Raw genomic sequence first — 20,402 nt, forward strand, 5'->3', positions numbered from 1 at the left:
TGCCCCGGACAGCCGCCCAGGCCTGTCCTCTGTGGTTTCGGGGCAGGTCTGGGCCTGGGCTGGTGGTCTAGGCAGGCCCCACCCCTCTCTGCCCCTCTGCCCGTCTGAGAGGAAATGGGCAGTGGAACTGCCCGCCGGGCCGAGAGCTTGCATTTCCCGGGAGCCCACCCAATGTCCAGCCCTTCGCCTGACTGGCCGTCATCGTACGTGCGGCCGTGCCCACTGTGTGTCTGGGCCCGCGCCCACTGCGCCCCACTGTGTACCAGCCCTGGAGCCACTGTGTCCCTCTGTGCCCCAGCTTGTAATTGTCACTTGGCTGGCCCTGGGTTCACCGTGGCCCAGCCCCATACCCAGTGTTCTAGCCCCCTTCTGGCCACCATGTGACAAGAGCCGGAACACTCCGACTTGAGAATTCTGGGCCGAGGCCCTGCCCCCACCCCTGCGGTCCCCATCCCCACCTCTGCGGGACACCAGTCCTAGGTTTCAAGGACATAGGGGAGGGGGCTCTGGGAGGCGCAGGCAGAGGAGAGCCATCTGGAGCCGAAAGACTGCCAAGGAGCTTCTGTCCCTGGAGCAGGAGCCCGAGAGCCTGGGGGAGGGGAGCCTGGGTCTGAGCCTGGGCCCCTCCCCCTCCTCCGCCCCCGGGACTGAGTGGGGAAGGGGCTTTGGCCCCGCAGTGGGCCTCCTGTCACATACTCGGAACCGCCTCTGTGGGTCGGGGCCTCGTATCAAGATGCCATACGGGTAACGAGGAGAAAGAGCCACACGTGACACGTGAGGCGGACTGGGCACCCGGGGCGTCCTCGGCATCTCCCCTGTCCGCCTTCCTCTCTTGGCCTTCCACCGCCCACCCTCCCGGCTCCCAGAGTGCCGCCTCACTTTAGGGCTGGGCTGAGCAGGGCGGTCGGTCACCTGGCTGGTAAGGGGACGTGAGGCCGGCCCGGGACTGGCAGGCTCTACCGGGCTGACCAGGCCTTTCTGTCTCCCTACCTTCCCCGGGTGGGGCCCCTGGGTCTCCACACACTGTCGCCCCCACCCAGGTCACTGGGGGCTGTGATGTGTGGGGTCGTCATGGTAATGCAGTGGGGGCAGGGCCCCTAGGGCATGGAGCAGGACTATGGAGGTCACCAAGAAGGCGGGGGACCCTGAGCCATTGAGCCCCTGGGACTACCCCTCAGACAGAAGCCAGCGGCTGGGGAGTAGCCTCAGAGGGTCCCAGGGACTACGGGCAAACTCAGGGTCCACATACCTGAGGCCGGGGTTGTCACTGCCCACTGAGGCCGTCCCTGAGGGGGCCTACGGCCAGGCCTTCCAGATCCATGTCCCTGAGTCCATCTACCACCTACTCCTGGACCCTGCTGAGGTTGGTGCACAGGCTGGCTACGAGCAGGCCTCCCCCGATGCCACGAAGGCCTCCTCCACTAGCCTGTTGCCAAGCCCCATCGTGGGAGCCCAGTTGCATCTCATCATGGAGGATGGGACCCTGGCCCTACCCTTGAACATGCACAGTGACAGCACCAGTGACGTGGTCCAGCATGGACTCGGCTGCCCCTGGTTTCAGGTGCAGGGCTCGAGGGAGGGCAAGGCTCCAGCTAAAGTCCTGGTGGGCTGGGGCAAAGGGCCCTGCAGCGCCGACCAGAGAGCTCCCTTGGGTGTTAGGACGAGCCAGTGGCTCCCCTCTTTCCTTCCAGGGGAGGATGGCTCAGCTCTAGCCCCGGGTCCCCTTCTGGCTGCAGCCCAAGATCAGGACCAGGGCGAGTGCCGGTGCCTGGCTCACACCCCTCCGCCTTCACCTCTGGCAAATGCCCCAGCTCTGGGGACACCCCCAAAGCCAGCAGCAGTCGAGCCTTACACCTTCAACCCCGACCGCCTGACTGGTAGCACCGCCGTCGCCAAGGGCTTGTCCCGAGACCCCCTGCTCAGGAAGCGTGGCAACCAACTGTCAGTCCTCTTGGAGCCTTCCGGCGTGGCCACGTCTTGCCAGGACAGAGTGAATTTCAGTTCTCAGGGGAAGCATCCCACCCCGGGACCCACTCAGAAAGAGCCCCCCGGCCATGCCCACGAGCTCCAGGTTGCCGGAAGGCAGGTGTTACTCCAGCAGCCTGAGAAGCCGCTGGTCTATACCTCCAGGCCAGACAGCTCAACATCGGTCTCAGGAAGGCTGGGCATCCCCAAGTTCTGCTGGAGGAGCAGCCAGCAGACCAGCGGCCCCCAGGCAGCCAGGCAGCCCCTCGCAGTTGGCAACACCACCTGCTTCAGTGTGCCCCTCTATGCCTGCCAAGCCACCTGCCACGAGCCGTCCCCAGTCCCGCCTCCGGAAGAAGCCGTGCAGATTGCCCCCTCCACTGCTCCTGCCTGCCAGCTCTGGGACGCCCTGGAAGACCGTGTGCTGGTGTTTGATGTGGCCACGGGCGACACCAGGATAGGACAGCTGTGCCATGACCCCATGGGCTCACGAGCAGTGCTGGTGGGCCTCACGCCCAGACACTCAGCCGTTTATGCCCCTGAAAATACGCCGTCCCCCTGGCCAGCGGCCCTGCCCGTCGCCTCCCCTGACAGCAACCACCCCGGCTTCTGGCCCGTCTCGTCGGTGCTGTCTAGCCCCGTGCCCTCCAGCATCTCTCCTGGCAGCTACCGAGAGGTGGCCCTGGTCCCCAAGGAGGCCAGGCTCCACCTGCACACCCCTGGGACTGAGACACCCGTCAGGGTGGGGATGCTCACTGGGCCCGTGCAGTTGGGGACGCCCCTCCAATTTGGTGCGAGGACGTTGAACCAGGTCCATGGTCTTGGCTACTCCGAACCTAACGCTGAAAAAACTGAATCCAGTCACACCATCTGGATGCTGGATGCTGCCGGGACGCAGGACGCATCCGTGGCCCAGGCCAGGAACCTGCAGCGGGTGGACGCAGGGCCAGCCCCGGAGCCTGCTCCTTCAGCTGCACCGCAGGAGGCACCCCGGTCCCTGCTCCTGGAGGACAGGGGCGCACACGGCTGGAAAGAGGTCCACGCTGCTCACCCCAACAGACCCCAGGCTGAAGGCGCTAGGCAGGACCCGCGCGGTGGTTGGCCCCCACCAGCTGAGCAGCGTCCCCTCTCTGGACAGCCCCCTCCAATGAGCCCGCCTGCCTCTGCTGAGCAGCCCCCCTCGACCAAGCATCCCCCTCTTCCTGACCGTCCCCCTCTCACTGGGACCACCCTTCCCAGGCAGCCTCCCTTTCCCCAGGAACTCCCCATCTCCACAGAGCCCGACCTCTCAGGAGGCCCCCCGACCCGCAGGGAGGCTGGCCAGGCTTCCGTGCTGTACCAGGAGCGGGAGGCCTTGGGTCTGCCCACCCACGAGGGGGTGCTTCGGGTGCCCCCGGCCCCTGAAAAGACCCACAGTGTCTACGTGAGCAGAGAAAAGGCCGGCATCGGTGCCGCTCCAAGCTCCGGCACACAGCGGCACTCGCCCTGGCCGCCGGGCGGCTCTCTCGGCGCCCCGGAGGGGCAGCTCTCCCTGACCACGCCCACCACACCCGGCCCTGGCTGTAGGGTCTTGCCCATGGCCACGGGGGGCACTGAACCCCAGGGTCCCCAGCTCAAGCTGGCGGCTGAGGACACTACGGACTCTGCAGCGGTCACAAAACCCGGCCCGCTCCGTGGGGCCTACTCCGAGCCGGCGTCCCCCACAGACTCTCTGCCGGTACGGTCCCCAGCTCCCTGCTGCCACTCCCCGGGTCCTTATCAGGACCTGGCAGCTGTAGTGATCGACACAGGAACAGGCTTCACCAAGTATGGACTGACCGGAGAGGACCATGTCCTCAGCGTGGTGCCCTCGTGCGTGCAGGCGCTGCAGCCGCCCGACCAGCACCAGCCCGGGTGCACGCTGCCCAAGGACGGAGAGGGCCCCCGCACGGTGCTGAACCGCGGGGTGGTCTCCGACTGGGACGCGCTGGAGGCGCTGTGGCAGCACCTGTTCTTCTGCAGGCTGGGCGTGCAGCCCGAGGAGCTGGCCGTCCTCGTAGCCGACTCGCCCATCTCGCCGCGCACCAACCGCGAGAAGGTGGCCGAAATTCTCTTCGAGCATTTCCACGTGCCCGCCATGCAGACGGCGCACCAGGCCCTGCTGGCGCTCTATGCTTGCGGGCGCACCACTGGGCTGGTGCTGGGCAGTGGGCACGGCACCTCCTACGTGGCGCCCATCCTCACGGGCGATCTGGCCCCGCTTGACACATACCGCCTGGATGTGGCCGGTGTGGACCTCACTGAATACCTGGATCAGCTATTGCGGGCTGGCGGCCACCCGCCACCCGAGAAAGGGCTGGTCAACCAGCTTAAAGAGGCCTGCTGCTACGTGGCGTTGGATGTGAAAGCCGAGATGGCCCGCACCCAGGCCCAGGCCCGGATGGACTTCACGCTTCCGGACAAGCAGGTCTTCACGCTGGGCTCCGAGCGCTTCTGCTGCCCGGAGGCCCTCTTCCAGCCCGATCTGCTGGGCCTCAACCAGCCGGGCCTCCCACAGCTAGCCCTCCTAAGCATCAGCCGGCTGGAGGCCAAGCAGCAGGAGCAGCTGCTGGCCAACGTGGTGCTGGAGGGCGGCAGCACCATGCTGGCTGGCTTTCCTGAGCGCCTGAGAAAGGACCTGGGTCCTCGGGCAACCGTGCTGAGCTCTCCCCACCGCGCAGTTGCCGCCTGGCTCGGGGGCTCCATCATGGCATCCCGGGACTCCTTCCAGAGCCTGTGGCTCAGCCGCCGTGAGTACGAGGAGGAGGGCCCATGGGCCATCTACAAGTACCACCTGTGAGCACATAAAAGTTCTGGTTCTCCTTACTTGGAGCACTGTGGCGTGTTTTAGGCCCAGGGCACTGTGGGCAGGGCAGGGGCCCCGGTACGGGGTCAGGGACGGGGCCTGTGGCACACCGAGGTCACACCCAGCCCCTGCACGCTGGAGCTCCGCAGGTCCCGGCAATCCCATCCTTTGTAGAGGGTGTGCCAAGGGCCCCTTGGCATTGACCCTCGTCTAACCTGACCTTTACTGCACCCCAAGGGCAAACACAGAGAGTGGCTGCTGTGGGTTTTGCCCCGTTGCTCTGGCGACAAGTGCAATTACATTTGATTGCCAGCTGGTTGCCATGGCAATTTCAAACATAATGTAATAACCCACACAGCCTGGAGTGAGTCATGATGGGGGGGCAGCCCCCTCCCCTAGCTGCTCAGGAGAAGACTATTTGCCCTCCCCCACCCTGGGCTCTCTACAGGGGGCTGAGGCCAGCAACAGAGACGACAGCCAAATAGTTCCAAAGATGGCTGGGGACCTGGAGCATTTGTTGCCCCCAAGGGACAGTACCTGCCAGAGTGTGGGCTCCATGGGGGAGATAGCTTGTAATGCAGTTACCTCCTAAAGCCTGAACTTCGGCTGGAGCTCTCTGCTGGGTAGGCAGGGGCTCCCGTCCACCGGACGGGATGTGAGGGTGCGGGAGTGCTGGCCTTCAGTTCTCCGGGGCAGGAAGTTGGGGCAGTGGGGCGGATAAGTCCTGGCTCCCGGGCAGGAGCGGGGAGCACCCCTGAGCAGGGGGCGGGACTCTGGCCCGGTCTGCAGGCTCACGCTGGATCCTGCCTCTCTGACATCCAGCCCGGGTGAGAGGCGGAACAGTCAGCTTCGGACCCTCTTCTGCTGCTCAGCCGCCCAGCGCCGACAGCCCTTGCTCACAGGGTGGCCGGGGGACACGCCACCTCAGGAGAGCCTCCTCGAGGCTACCAGGCAATGCTGATGGCAAGGCCAACCACCCCTGCGCGTGTCCCAAACTCTGTCCTGTGCTGGGGCCTCTCGCCATCCCTCTGGCCAGGGCATTGGCTGGAAGCCATGGCTCCTGACCTTGTCTGGCCCTGAAAGTGGGAGTAGAAATGAAGGCCTGTGGTCCCAGCCCGTGGTCCGATAAAGCTGGAAGGGTGGCATTCAGCTGGTGGTATTACTTCCTGCCTGGAGGGCACCTGAAGACCTAAGCCTTACCTTGCCCTGCTTGCGCCGCTCTGGCTGGAGGCCTGAGGGATAAACTATGGCCCATCCCCAACCCTGGGATCTGTCTTTAGGTTGCCCTCTCCAGAAAAGACAAAGACCTGGTTACACCTTCCCACCACAGGCGTGCACACGCACACACACGCACACACACACACACACATCCCTGGGAATGAGGGACTGCTCTAAGTGCAGAGACTAGAAACAGCCAATAGCATGGGGTCATCCCAGCCCCTGCCCACCCCCAGGCATGGTCCAGGCTCTTCCCATGTCCTGTCCTCACACCCTAATTCAGTCTCCACAACCCTCAGGCTCGTGTCGTGCCGGAAGGGCCCCAGCGTCTCCCGGGACGAGCTGCTGCATCAGTGAGCACGTGCGAGCAAGCACGCCTGGGTGCACACAGAACACAGACACACGTGCCCCTGGGCACCACTGCACACACAGTGCTGTTGCCTTCTCCTTTAGCAGAAGAGCACACACACACACAGACACACTCACACGTGTGCACATACACCCTGCCACGTGCTCTCTCCCACAGGCACATGGAGTGTGCACAGGACCAAGAAGAGGTGGAGCCCTGCCAGCAGCAGGCAGGGCTCTTGCAAGCCACCTCTTCCCCTGCCTCTAACCCCCCCATCACAGCCCCTCCGTAGCTCAGCTTCTTTGAGCCTGGACGTGCGCGACCTTTGGGAAAGACAGAACGTGTGTGACGTGGGGGCTCAGCCGGCCGTGGCTCAGCTGCACCACACGGCTCGGAGAACCACGGGGTCAGGGACAGTGGGCAGACAGCGGGCAGCACGGAGTGCCAGGGCGCTCATTCATGCTGCAGACGGGAGCTGAGCATGCGGAGGGGAGACGCAGGCTGTGTGCTGCACGTGCCCAGCTTGCCAGGAGATGCCTCCTCAGGGGTGGGGTCGGTGCCGGGACTGAGGCCACCCAGACGTGACATCAGTCTGGCCCGGAAGCGGGGACCCAAGGCCAGGGAGGGAGGTGAAGGGCTCCCAACACGCCCCCTCCCCCCGAGGAAGATATTGAGGGGCCTTGTTTGAGCAGTCACTGCCCGGGCTAGCCTTCCACCCCAGCCCAACTCCCGAGCTTGGGGCGTCACTCCTGTCAGCAGCCACGAGGAGCTGTGCAGGAAAGACTCAACACAGCCAAGGGTTGGGGGGACCCCTCCCAGGCTGGGGTCAGAAGGCTCGCTGGGAGGGCTGGGCCTGAGCCTGTCCCTCAGAGACCGGCCTCAGGGCCTGTGAGGGGACAGGGGCGCGCACTGGTCGGTGCACCTCCCTGAAAAGGGACAGGGAAATGGCCAAAGCCTTCCTCTGGAGCTCCTGCCTGGCGGTCCTCAGCCTCCCCCAGCGAGGGGCTGGTTCTGGCCTGCCCGCAGCCAGAGAAACAGAAGCAGCGTAGGGCTTCCTGGTCCTGGCTTCCGAGTCCGGCTGCCCTCTGGGCTGGGTCTAGGTCTGCGGCCCCGGATCCCAGCCCAGGGCACCTACCGATGGCGGTTCTGCTCATGAAGTGTTTGGGGGGGGGAGGGGCGGGGGTGTTGGTAAAACTGAGAAGAAAGCGGGTTCCACGCCATGCCATAGGAGGTGACTTTTACAGTGTGGGAAATTCAGTGCGACACAGGGAGGGCTGGCGGGGCCAGCCAACCTGGCCCAGACTTGAAGCTGGCCAAGGCTTTTTGGCCTTGCAGGAGTGGGGTTCGGGGTGGGAAGGAGATTCTGCCTGCGGTGGTCTGGAGCCCCCCCGGCCAGTGGCGCGCGCGCGCGCACTCACGCCCCCTCGTTTGTTTACTACTCCTAGCTAGGGGATGCTAGCCGGTAGTGCCGCTCGCCTTAACGACTGCCCACTTGGTGCTTTCAAGCGCGTTCCACCCTTCGGGTCCTGTGCAGCTCCGGGACTCGGGCGTTCCGCACACCTCCTAGTCCCCAGCTCTGCAATGGGCATAGGGAGGCCCCTGCGACCCCTGGTGCCCAGTCGGATCGAGGGCCTAAGGGAGACTAAGGGGTGGCAGACCTGAGCCACCCCTGTCCGCTCGCCTTCGAGTGGGGTTCCGGCCACAGGCTTCGCCAGGGGCGGGGCGGAGCCAGCTGAGGGAAGCCCGCCCCCAGCCCGCCCCCGGCCCGGGGTGCGAATCTGATGCGGGCGAGCGGCGGGAGATGCTGGAGGTTCGCGAGCCGGAGCGGCTGCAGCTGGCGCCGCGTCTGCCCCGCGTGCTCGGAGCAGATTCTGCCCGCCGCCCCTGGAGCCTTCGGTGCCCCCGCTGAACCTGCGATCGCATCCTCCTTGTGATTGACCGGCGCTGCAGGTGCGGAACGGGCCGGGCGGGGGGCGCCCCCCTCCCCGCGAGTGCACGTTGTGGTCTTGGGAGATCGGGTCTCTGGTTCGAGGCTCGGGTCGCCGAGTGTGCGGGTCCCCGCGAGGCTTGGGGCTTCGGCGGGGGCAGAGGGCAGACCACGCGGGCTCTGCGGATCTGGGGGTCGGCTTGCGGGGTTGGGCTAAAGTTCCCCGTCACCTCTGACGGCTGGGCGGAGGGGTCTCAGGGGAAGCCTCCGAGTCAGGTGCGGGCGAATCTTCCGTACCTGCCCCCCGCCCCCCCTTGTGTACTCCCCGCCCCCCACCTCGTTAAGCTCCTAATCGTGAAAGCATTAACCCTCAGACATTCGTGGTGCCCCACTGGGGTAGGGCCCGCGAGCTGTGCGGTCCTTCCCGACTCCCGGAGCCTCCAGCCCTCCCAACTGCCCCCGGCTCGCTCGCTCGCTCCCTCCCTCCCGCGCAAAGCAGTCACTAATTTCCATGACAACAGAGTTTTTTATGGACGAAAACCTGGAGGGGGCTGGGCGGGGCTGCTGGGAGCGGGGAAGGGGCTCCAAGCCCCTAGGGGCCAGCAGCCCCCTAGCCAAGACCCAGATCCCGCGCCTGACCGTGGGGCCTAGCCGGGGGTTCCAGGCACCGCCGGCGCTGGGCGGTGGGGGTGGGGGACGCACATGTTTCTGCTGGGAGGTGCGGGGCTTGGTGCTCACACGTGTGCCTCCCGCATGTGTATGGCTGTGCCAGCGGGGGCGAGCCAGCAGCACTGGGGAAGGGGGTCAGGGTGGCACCGCGGAGGGAAGCGGGGCCCCCGGCGAAGGAGGGGTGAACGGTGAAAGAGGGGGTGTTTTCCTTCCCCAGCCTGTGGCATCTGCAGAGACCCTAGCCCCCCCCCGCCCCCCCCCCATGGCTCTGCAAACTGCTTTTGTCCGCACCCCTCAGGCAGAGGCTGCTCCGCCAGCTCCCCTCGGAGGACCAGGCCCTCTGTCCCTCCCCAGAAGCTCAGCCTGCAGCAGTCCCGTCCCTGCACTGCCGCCCGCCTCCAAGGCGCGGGCTTTGAGACCCCCCAGGACCACCTGCGGAGGCCTGGCTGCCACCCACCCCCAGCTGGTTCCTGTCAGCTTTAGCCACTTGCTGGGCCCCAGCTTCCTCAGCTGGGGTTACTGGGTCCCCACTTCTCTCCGTGTCTGTCGGCCTGGGCCCTGGGGTGGGAGGCCTCTCCCCTCTCCCCTCCCCCCTTTTTTAAAGAGCATTTGGTGTGGACTCCAGGTGCCATAGGCTGTCTTTCCCGTACCTGCTGCTGGCCCCCCTCTGCAGCCCACGTCCTGGCCGCCACTCACTAGTGGGGATCAGTCCTTGCACGGGAAGAAGGCCGCCCAGTCTGCGATCCCTATCTAGGGAAACTGAGGCAAGGGGAGGTGGGGCCGTGCAGTTGTCATCCTGTTTCCAGGTGGCTTCGGGCACTCTTTCTGGCTCTCCTGACGGGCTGCACTGTTGGGAGGGGACAGTGGCGGCAGGGAATTAGGCTGAGACGCTAGAGGAGCCCTGGGGACCCGCGGCCTGGAGAGCGGAGCGGAAGGGGAGCGTGTGGCAGGGGAGCTGGGCCAGCCCGGAGGAGGGGCTGTGAAGGGGAAGCAGCCAGGTCTTCGAGCTTGTTTCCAGCCCCCTCGTTCCTTCCACCTTCCACATAGGGGGGCCTGCCCGACCTGAGCCCTGAGCCTTAGCCCTGAGCCGGGGCGATGATGGCTGGCGGGAGGGGCTGAGGCATCGCTTTGACTTCGGGGATGGCAACAGTTGGCCTCCTCCCCCAGGCTGAGGCTGTGCCTCCCACATCAAGTTCCGTGCATGTCAGGGGGACCGGGGGCTCGGCTGCAAAGGCCCAGGCTCCAGGGCAGCTCCTGGCGGCACAGGTGTTCGGGGCTCGTGGCCACGGAGGCCTCGGGGCTCTGCTGGCGCCCACCGGTCCCTTCAGAGCCACCTGCCTGCCTTCCCCTCCCGTATCCTGGTGGCTGCTTCCTTTTCATTCCGTTGCCTCTTTGCGCCCCTTCCATCACAGGGTGTGCCTTTGTCTCTCTGTGCCTTGCCTGCTCTCTCCTTTTCAGAGTCTCTCAGTCCCCCCACCTCCCTAGCCTCCACAGGAACCAGCGCCATGGAGCCCATGGGGACCCACGGGGAAGGACGCTGGCAGACGCCTCAGGGAATTCTTGCAGAAGGGGTTTGGCCAGCACCTCCCTCCTCCCCTTCCCCTTGTTTTAAAACTTCCATCACCATAGCAACCCCTTGCTCTCTGAGCCTTCCCTTGCATTTCCCCTCCTCCACCCACAAGGAGGCAGGATCCCCAGTGGATTTTTCCTTCAGGGGTTCAAAGATTGGGACCCCCGGCTCCTGGGAAGGTCAGTTGGCTCTTGGCTCTTGGCTCTGGTTGCATGTCGAGGACTGAACTTTCTAGAAGCAGGGCAGGACTGTGTGCCCACCCCAGAGACTGCAGAGGCCCCTCTCTCCATACTCCCTCATCAGATGGGAGTGAGTCCGCAGCAGGGGCTGGGGACAACGGTGTAGCCAGAGGCTGACGCGCAGCCAGCACCGCTCCTGGCCCATCCCCTGAAGCAGCTGGACGGTGGGCTAGGAGCTCGGCCCTGCCTCCTGACGCCAGCCCCTGAGCACGAGGTCTCCAGTCCCCCCGGCCCTCCGGGTGAGGCCTCAGCGGCGGGCCGGGCAGGGCCTGGGCCTAGGTGAGCGTGTCCATTGCATCAGGAGACCCAGCCCCAGTCCCCGAGGGAGGAGAGCAGGGAAAGGAAGCGGGTGCTGCAGGCTGGTGTTCACAGCTGCCACTAAATCGGGAGGTGTTGTCCACAGTTGCCGGGAGGCAGCCGAAGCCTCCTGGCCCCCCAAGCCTTCCCAGGGTTGCTGTGAGCTGTGGAACCCCACACGGCAGAGGACAGGGTGGCAGGAAACTCCTGTGTATGCTTAAGGAAGGTGGGGTCGGCACCAGGTTGACCCTACTGGAAAGGAGGGGACAGGCCTCTCCGGTGGGACTTCTGGGCCTCTGGAGCTGGCCTCTGTCCCTAGGCCAGGTTCCCCCTGGACTCAGGTTCCCCCTAGGCCAGGCTGGCCTTAGGCGGCAGTAGGGCACCCAGGGCACCTGATGCCCAAGGCTGGATGGCCCGAGCCCAGGGGTCAGAACGAGCAGTGGTTGGCCCTCAGGCTCCCCTGGAGAGGGAGGAGGCTCCTCAGGCAGGAGGACGGTGGCAGTGCCAGGCTCTGCATCCTCCTGGGCACACCGTTCAGTCTCTCTGCAGAGAATGGGAGACGCCACGTGCCTCGCTCGGGAAACGGCTGCCGTGAGGCTCCTGCGCCCTCACACGTCCCAGCGCGGACCCGAGGCGGAGCCCGGGCTCTGTGTGGCTGGAAGGAGAGCTCCCCGCTGCTGTGTGTTGAGGCTGAGCTGTCTGCACCATGGGGGTGTGGAATGCAAACCCCTTTCTGCCTGGCCTTTCAGTTCTCGGAGCCGTGTCTTGGCTGTTCCTCTGAGCTTTGGGGAAGGCCCCCCCCCCACTCCGCCCCGCCACCTTGCTGCAGACAGGTGTCGGGGGCCCTGTGCACCAGCAGCCTCCCAGGCAGCAGCAGTGGGTGGCAGATGGTAGAGGGGTGGGGGCGGAGGGGACCAAGGCGCTAACCGGCGGGGGCCCCTTTCTTCTCTCATTGTCCTGGGGCCAGGCTGGGGGTGGAGGCAAGTGAGTACAATCGGGCTGGTGAGGAGAAGCCGCAGTGGGCTGAAGGCAGAGCGGCCTTGGGGGTGGGGGTCCGTCCCTGCTCTGCCCGGGAGGCTTAGGACGTGACTTTGGGCTGACGTGACTGTGAGCAGAGGGCCAGGTTTCTGTGGTGGGGCCAGACCTCAGGAGCAGCCCTGGATCCCCGTGGGCACAAGTGCAAGTGCATGGCCGAAAGCTGGGCCAAGATCAGGGCCAGGCATATACAAAACCTCCCACGCGGTGCGTCAGAGCAGGGAGCTGTGGAGTGGGGTGGGGGCAGGGGGAAGTTGTGGAAGGTATTTCGGAAGGGCCGTTTGGAGTCTGGAGCGTCAGGATTGTTTTAGACAATCTGTTGCACAAACGACCTGATGTCAGGAACTGCAGGGAAAGGAGAGATTTGGCCCTGGTGCCGGCACCTGCCTCAGATGGAGGCCGCTCCACGCGGAGGCCAAATGGGCAGTACCCACACTTCCTGCCATTGAGTGGACACTGTTGAGCTGGCGAGTCACCTGTTGTTGGATGTTTAGGTAGTTGCTGGGTTTTTTCATGTTATAAATAACTCTGGCGTGACAAATAGGATACTGATGGGAGGCTGGGGGGAAGGGCATTCCTGCCAGAGGGAATGGTCCAGGCAAAGCCACAGAGCTGGGACACAGTCCCTCCCAGCGTGCCTGCGGGACCCAGGACAAGGTCTCGGATCCCAGCCAGGGAAGGGGACCCTGCAACACCAGAGGGACCGATGCAGCCCCTCCCCGGACTTCGGGCAGAGAGGCGGGTGGCCGCAGGGGTGGGTGGCCGCGCCTCTGCCGTCAGTTGTGAGAGTGGGGTCCTAGCCACAGGCTCCTCCCCAGCAGACGCAGGAGCAGGACTGTGACCACAGTGGCAAAGACACGCAGTCGGGGACGATCTTCAAAGCTTCTCTCGTTCGCCTCTGCAGTGCCTCACAAGATGGCTTAAGCCCTGCCTTGAATCGCGCTGGTGAAATAAATACGTTTGCAATCCCCGAGCCCCAAACAGCCCAGAAGAGGGGATGATACAATTCGGTCCCTGATGCTGAGGGCAAATTTGAGGGAGAACCTCCAGGACTGTGACCCCTGGGAAGTGGGTGGCCTCTGCCTGGGAGGGAGGGAGGGAAGGAGCGAGCAACAGCCAGGGCTGGCCATGGGGCTTGTGTGAGCCCCGGCCCTGGATCCCGGCTGGCAAAGTCCCTCTAACCCAGCCCCTTCCTCTGGTGGTGGCTTCCTCCCTTCTCCACTACCCTGTGGCGGTGAGGGACTCCAGGCAGGGCGGTATCTAGGTCGTCCAGGACCCTGCCCAGGCCCTGTGAGCAGCAAGTGCTAATCCCTGTGGAGCGACAGGAACCTGCAGCCAGCAGAGCCAGAGCCGGTTGAAAGCAGCCTCAGGCCGAGCTTGCTGGGGCCCCAGGGTCCTGGTGACCAGGCATTACGGTGACAGACCCTGGGTCAGGTCTGCTAAGGTCCCGACACTGTCCTCCAGCTCTCCTCCCCAAGTTTGCCTCTGAGCAAGGGCTCTGAGTGCCTTTCCATTGGTCAGGGAGTCGGTCCACTCAGCATTGCAGGTGGCGATGGGGCTGACCTGTGGGACACCGTGCCCCAGGTGTCAGAGCACCCGGAGCCCACTGCAGTCAGCTCTGGGTGTCGTCACCCTTGTGCCTGGAACACCTGCCCCAGCCAGCGGCCTCTCCCCTGGACCTGAGTGCCCAGGTCTCCGGTGGGCGCCAGTGGTGAGGCACAAGGTGGGCTCGTGCTGTCTTTCCGGACCTTTTCCGCGCCATTAGCCCTGCGTGCCTCCTGGCAAATCCTCCCGGCAACCCCTCCTGCCCTAAGGCCCAGCCCTGAGCTGCTTCTTCCTCCGTCTGTCCTTGCTTCTCCACCCGGGTGGGGTTTCTGCTTCTGAGGACCCCCGCCCCAAGCATAGTGCCTGAATGCAGTGGTTAGTGAATCTATCCACGTGATCATAGTAAAACCCTAACAGGAAGTTAAATGAAAGATATAAACCTGTCCCCCCCGACACCAACTCTTTGTCACAAAGAGAACGCTTCATTTCTTAGCTGTCCTCCCAAAACAGGGTTATATAAACCGGCAGGTAAATGTTAAAAAATTTAGCCGAATAGCAGCACCCTTTCTGCCCCTTGCTTTTTCACTTCACGACATATCTCAGAGACTGTCGCAGCAGCTTATTCCAGTTTGCTTTATTTTTTAATGTGTGTATTGATTTTAGAGAGTGCAAGGCGTGGGGGGGGGGAGAGAGAGGAACATTGATGTGAGAGAGAAACCGATTGGATGCCTCTCACAAGTGCCCTGACCAGGGATCGAACCCACAACCTTACGGTGCACGGGACGATGCTCCAACCCACTGAGCCACCCCAGCCAGGGCTCAATCTGCTTTATTCTTCTTAATAGCCACCAAGTATTCTTTAGTTTGGGTGACCATATTTTTATTAACGTTTTTTAATGTGAAACATAACCAAAATTTAGGAATGTGCCAAAACTCGTGTGTACATTTTTACAAATGCTTGCCAAGCTGTAGAACCTCACGTGGGTTTAGAAACAGGCCCAACAGAACCCTCCCCCCAGGTGTCCTGACTCCATCGCAACCCCTTTTGTTCTCTTAGAAGGACTCGTGGGGTTCATTTCCTAGTTTTCTTTGCAGGCTTGCCGGCGAGCTTATGTCCTCAGACAGCACGGGTTAGCGCTGCCTGTCTGGGGCTTCGCGTCAGTTCTATAACTGATAGCACATCGATTCCGTCTGGATTACATAATCGCACCCCATACGTATCCGTTTGTGTCTCTTTCCCTCAGCACCCCGAGCTTCACCCTGCGGGTGGGCGTCGCCCTAGGTACGTCACTTCCCCTGTCGTGTGACGTTCCATTGTGGGACTGTGTCCTGACCCACACGCAGCGTCGCCAGGTGGATGGATATTTGGGTTGTCTCTGGTTTTTGGCAACGGTGAACCTTGCAGCCGCGAGCATCCTCGTACGAGTGCCCCGATGCACGGCTATATGTATTTCTGTCGGGCGTATATTTAGCAGTGCAATTGCTGATTCATAGGGTATGTTTGACGTCCGCGGTTTCAGCAAACTGCTTTCCCCAGGGGAGGGAGGCTCGCCCCCCACCCCCGCCCCCCGGCGGTGCTCATGTTCTTCTCGTGGTCTCTGCCAGCACTTGGTATCTTCAGACTTTCGGAGATCGCTGACCGCGGGGCGGGCGGTTACAGCCCCCTTGGGCTGTAAAATAGCTGAAATGTAAAGAAATCATTCAGTCACCCTTGTCAGTGTGTATATTAGAAAGTGATTCCCTGCTAGGTCCGTTTAGTACAGTGTCTATAAGCGGGAGCTATTTGGAGTTCGGGGAGGAGGTGAGCTCAGTGGCTGGAGGTGCCGCCGGAAAAGCAGGGGTGGGACCTGAGTCTGACCACCCTTGGCCGTTCCGGCCCTAGACTCTGCCCCTGGCCTGGCCCGAGCCGGGCTGGGGTCTCCCAGGGAAGGCCTCTGTGTTGCGGGGAGCAGTGGGGAGTGGTACAGCTGAGCCAGCCCCTAACCTGCCCGCAGCTCAGAGCCCGGCAATGCCGTTTGGGTGTGTGACTCTGGGCGACAAGAAGAACTACAACCAGCCGTCGGAGGTGACTGACAGATATGATTTGGGACAGGTCATCAAAACGTGAGTGCCGGATGGGTGCGCGAGGGTGGGCGGGCAAGGGTCGGGTCGAGGGGAGTGGCCCGCGGCCCGCGCTGAGGCCAGGGCCGCGTGGGTGCCCATCGCTGCAGTGAGGAGTTTTGTGAGATCTTCCGGGCCAAGGACAAGACGACGGGCAAGCTGCACACCTGCAAGAAGTTCCAGAAGCGGGACGGCCGCAAGGTGCGGAAGGCGGCCAAGAACGAGATAGGCATCCTCAAGATGTAAGTGTGAGGCCTGGGGGTGGGGGCGGGGAGGCGGCAGGGCGGGGCGGGGCTCGGAGGGCCGAGGCCTCGAGCAGGATGAGCCTCCGGCCAGTCAGTCCCTGCGGCCCACAGTGGTGCGTTGGTGGCACTCTCTCAGGGCTCGCCCGCCCTTATCCGCTCTTCTCTCTGCGGCCAGGGTGAAACATCCCAACATCTTGCAGCTGGTGGACGTGTTTGTGACCCGCAAGGAGTACTTCATCTTCCTGGAGCTGTGAGTGTGGGCCTGGGGTCCCAGGATTCCTCCGTCCTCTGCAGCCAGGGAAAGCCCCCCGCCTGGACCCCTGGGGCCCCAGTCCCCGAGCCTTGCCCAGCCAGCCACCCGGTGTGGGCAGCCTGCCCAAGGGCTCCCGCCCCACCCTTGACCCTGCCCACGCCAGGCTCAGGGGCTGGTGTCCCTCAGGGCCACGGGGAGGGAGGTGTTTGACTGGATCCTGGACCAGGGCTACTACTCGGAGCGAGACACGAGCAACGTGGTACGGCAGGTGCTGGAGGCCGTGGCCTACCTGCACTCACTCAAGATCGTGCACAGGAACCTCAAGGTGAGGCCAAGGGGCTGCTCAGAGGGTCAGAGGGCAGCCGGCCTGGGGCTGGGCTGGGCAGTCGTTTGGGGACTTGGTCCAGCCTCTGAGGTCCTCTCCTCATCGGATCTTTCTCTGCCCACCCACATGCCGTTTCTGGCCGGAGCAGCTGGAGAACCTGGTTTATTACAACAGGCTGAAGAACTCAAAGATTGTCATCAGCGACTTCCACCTGGCCAAGCTAGAGAATGGCCTCATCAAGGAGCCCTGTGGGACCCCCGAGTACCTGGGCAAGCAGAGGAGGGGCAGGGGCAGGGTGGGAAACCGCCTTCAAGGTGTGGCTCTGGGTAGGGGGGAAGGAAGTCTCCAGAAAGTGGGTGTGAGTGGTTCCAGGCCTGGCAGGCCCGATACTGACCAGCCGATTGGGACCGTGTTTGCAGCCCCGGAGGTGGTGGGCCGGCAGCGGTATGGCCGCCCTGTGGACTGCTGGGCCATTGGAGTCATCATGTACATCCTGTGAGTGGACGGGCAAGCAGAGGCTTACAGCCAGGTGGCGGGGGGCCTGTGCCCATGGCCTTCCTGGGCGACCTTGCCCTTTGGCCCTCATGCAGGCTTTCAGGGAACCCGCCTTTCTATGAGGAGGTGGAGGAAGATGACTACGAGAACCATGACAAGAATCTCTTCCGCAAGATCCTGGCCGGCGACTATGAGTTTGACTCTCCGTACTGGGATGACATCTCACAGGCGGGTGAGGAGGTGCCCGGCACCTGGGGAGAGCGAAGGGTTGGTGTGGGGGGCCTGTTCTCAGCCTCCTCTGCCGGATTCTGCTCCTACCCCCCAGCCCATCCACCACCTCTAGACAGTGAGATGGGGTGCCATGCCTAGCCTCTCCCTGGCTTTGTCCCCAGCCAAAGACCTGGTCACAAGGCTGATGGAGGTGGAGCAAGACCAGCGGATCACTGCGGAGGAGGCCATCTCGCATGAGTGGTGAGCGGGGCCCCGGGAAGACAAGCGGAGAGGCCAGGCCTCTGTCCTCCTCACACCATGCAGGCCCCATCCAGAGGCCTTGGGCGGGGGTTAGGGTGGAGCCAGAGCCCAGACGGGCTGCCTGGTAAGATCCCTGGATCTTACAAGGAAAGGGCGGGGCAGAGCCTCCATGAAGGCCACGCTTCTGATCCAGACACATTTGCACCCTTTCCAGGATTTCTGGCAACGCTGCTTCTGATAAAAACATCAAGGATGGTGTCTGTGCCCAGATTGAAAAGAACTTTGCCAGGGCTAAGTGGAAGGTAAGGCTTGGATGGCTCTCTTTCCTGGAATGATCCCAAGGGCTCCTTCTGGCACCCACAGTCTCTTGCCTGCACACACACACACCGGCTTTTCTCCACCCACCCACAGCATGGCTGTAGCCACTGTCTGAAGTGAGTGCGCCGAGCAGCCGGGTGCCCGGTCCTGGGGCGATCAGAGGCAGCCAGGGGCACCATGGGAAGGGCCTGGGCTTGGCCTTGACAAGGAACGCATGTGCCCTCTGTAAGCCTAACTCTGGCCTCTCTCGCTGTCCTGCTTGCAGAAAGCTGTCCGGGTGACGACTCTCATGAAGCGGCTCCGGGCACCCGAGCAGTCCGGCGCCGCCGCAGCCCCGTCCGCCCCGGCCACAGACACTGCCGCTCCTGGGGCTGCAGGTGGGGCCGCGGCTGCAAGTGCACCTGGCCCAGCTCTTGGGGGCGGTGCCACCTCCGTCCCAGCGGGTGATGCTGCAAAGAGTGATAATGTAGTCCCTGCAGACCGTAGTGCCACCCCAGCCACCGATGGGAGCGTCACCCCAGCCACCGATGGGAGCGTCACCCCAGCCACTGATGGAAGCGTCACTCCCGCCACCGACGGAAGCGTCACGCCGGCCACTGACAGGAGTGCTACTCCAGCCACTGATGGGAGAGCCACGCCAGCCGCGGAAGAGAGCACTGTGCCCACCAGCCAAAGCAGTGCCACCCCTGAGCCGGCTTTGGCCCAGCCGGACAGCATAGCCCCAGGGGGCGCAACAGGCCAGGCTCTACCCTCTAGTAAAGGGGAAGAGGCTGCTGGCTCTGCCGGGTCTCAGAGGGAGGAGACCAGCTGAGTGGGCAGGCTGGAGGGGGGGCGGGGAAGGGCAGGAGGGTGGGAGAGTGGATGAGGGGCTTTTCACTGTATATAGAGTCACTGGCATGATGCCCTCGCTCCCCCCAGCCCCCGCCTCTCAGCGTAGGGCGTGTCTGGGGGCCACAGGAGAGCAGCGTCATCTCTCCTGTGTGTGTGTGTGTGTGTGTGTGTGTGCGCGCGTGAGTGGAGAGCAAGCCAGAGGCAGGACCGGCCCCAGCCCCTGCATGGATTCCTCGTGGCTTTACTGTCTTTTGCTAGCTTCGCCGGTTTTGTTTCTTGTGGGATGCTGCTCTAGGGATACTCAGGAGGTCCCTGCTCCCCTCCCTCTTTTGCCTCACGACCCCCCAGGCAGGCCCTGCAGGTCCCATCCTCTCCCAGGCCCTAAACTTGGGTGGCCTTGCCCTGAGAGCTGGTCCTCCAGCGAGGCCCTGTCAGCGGTCTTAGGCTTCTACACATGGAGGTATGTGCCTGTGGAATGCGGGCTGCTGTAGGAGTGGGCACAGGCTGGAACAGAACGTGGAATCTAGGGCAGTATGCTTTGAGACAAGACTGGTCGTATGGTTGGGGGCATGCTTGGTAGCTGTGGGGGTCCTCAGAAGGGAGAAAGAATGAGGAGGGTAGAAGCTTCCACCTTTGTCCCTGGGAAGCCCCTCCCAAGACCCTTGTGCTGTTTCCTGCCCTCCTGGGTCCTGCAGTGGGTTTCCCTGCACCCCGAGTCCAGGAGCCTATATGGGGAAGGAGGAGCAATTAGGACGCGGCAGTGAGAACTGGGAGGACGGAGTGCAGGCCCAATACCTAGTGCACCAGCCTAGCTGGGTCCTTCCCATGAGCCAAACAGGAAGGGCTGATATCCCTTGGCTCCTCCTGCCACCTTCCGGAGCAGTTCACAGTCCACCCATCCCGGGGGGCCTGCTGCCTGGCAGTGTCCCGGTCTGATTTGGGGGCGTGCCCTTCGCGGGCAGATTTTCTCTCTCCCACTTCAACACCACAATAGAGAGAGGAACCCCCTTTATGTCTGACCCTCTTCCCCTTCTATCAGGGCTCAGAGAGAGGCCCAGGTGCCCCTGAGCCACGCTGGGTTCCTTTGCTGGGATGAGGAAGTGGAACAAGGCTCCCCAGTTCCCTGATGGAGGCTCCTGGCAGGTGCCCTGTGCGCCAGACCCCACCACAGCCTGGGCAGGCAGCCACGCCGGTCCCGACCCTTGCTCGGCACTCTGGTGGCAGTCCTGCCCTTCTCCCTGCATGCCCGTGGGTCTGCTCTGGTGTATGAAGATCGGTGGGCTGACTGTGCCTGCTGTACCTGGCAAATAAATGTCACCCTGCCGAAGCCTCTGGCCACCCTCTTGCCTTTGCTTCCTCTGTCTCACTGGGGAGGGGCCCCTGGAAGGCAGTGGGGAGGGGAGAGGCTGGAAGCAGGTTCACAGATAGTGGCCTGTGCTCGGTGGCCACGAGGCTTGCTTGGACTGAGAATGCAGACCACCCTTGCCACGGTGCATTCCTTGGTGGCGGTGACGGGTGCCTTTGGACTGTAGTAATCCATGTGGATGACGGGTCCTATGATGGACTTGTGCCAAGGAATAACCTCTGGGCTGCTGTCCTGACAAGTCCTGTTTAACAGGGAGTCCTTGTCTTAACCTAGGCATAGAACTAGAACCCACCAAACCCCAGCCACCAGAGAGAGAGAGATCTTGCTGATAGCCAAAGTGGGCTTCCCTGGGTTGGGGAG

General features: G+C 63.4%; 2 protein-coding genes across 4 annotated transcripts; both read left to right on the top strand.

Moving 5' to 3' along the window:
• The first annotated feature begins 1,117 nt into the window (after positions 1-1,117).
• On the top strand, positions 1,118-4,783 carry LOC114501399 (nascent polypeptide-associated complex subunit alpha, muscle-specific form-like). The gene has a single exon (XM_028517889.2). It carries the CDS (start codon positions 1,118-1,120, stop codon positions 4,781-4,783), a length of 3,666 nt encoding a protein of 1,221 aa, XP_028373690.1.
• A 3,330-nt stretch (positions 4,784-8,113) lies between these two features.
• On the top strand, positions 8,114-20,022 carry CAMKV (CaM kinase like vesicle associated). 3 transcript variants are annotated; one of them, XM_028517911.2, is made up of 12 exons: positions 8,114-8,306; positions 15,633-15,741; positions 15,849-15,980; positions 16,159-16,233; positions 16,423-16,561; positions 16,710-16,830; positions 16,981-17,056; positions 17,152-17,288; positions 17,449-17,527; positions 17,742-17,829; positions 18,111-18,222; positions 18,316-20,022. In XM_028517911.2, the coding sequence occupies exons 2-12, from the start codon at positions 15,647-15,649 to the stop codon at positions 18,654-18,656; spliced, it is 1,395 nt and encodes a 464-aa protein (XP_028373712.1). In that variant the 5' UTR covers positions 8,114-8,306; positions 15,633-15,646; the 3' UTR covers positions 18,657-20,022. The 3 variants fall into 3 exon arrangements, with proteins under 3 accessions (XP_028373712.1, XP_028373713.1, XP_028373710.1); XM_028517912.2 differs by having other exon boundaries at positions 18,325-20,022; XM_028517909.2 differs by having other exon boundaries at positions 18,111-20,022.
• The last annotated feature ends 380 nt before the right edge of the window (positions 20,023-20,402 follow it).

The sequence above is a fragment of the Phyllostomus discolor genome, chromosome 7, assembly GCF_004126475.2.
Source record: "Phyllostomus discolor isolate MPI-MPIP mPhyDis1 chromosome 7, mPhyDis1.pri.v3, whole genome shotgun sequence".
In the NCBI taxonomy this organism is placed as follows: Eukaryota; Metazoa; Chordata; class Mammalia; order Chiroptera; family Phyllostomidae; genus Phyllostomus; species Phyllostomus discolor.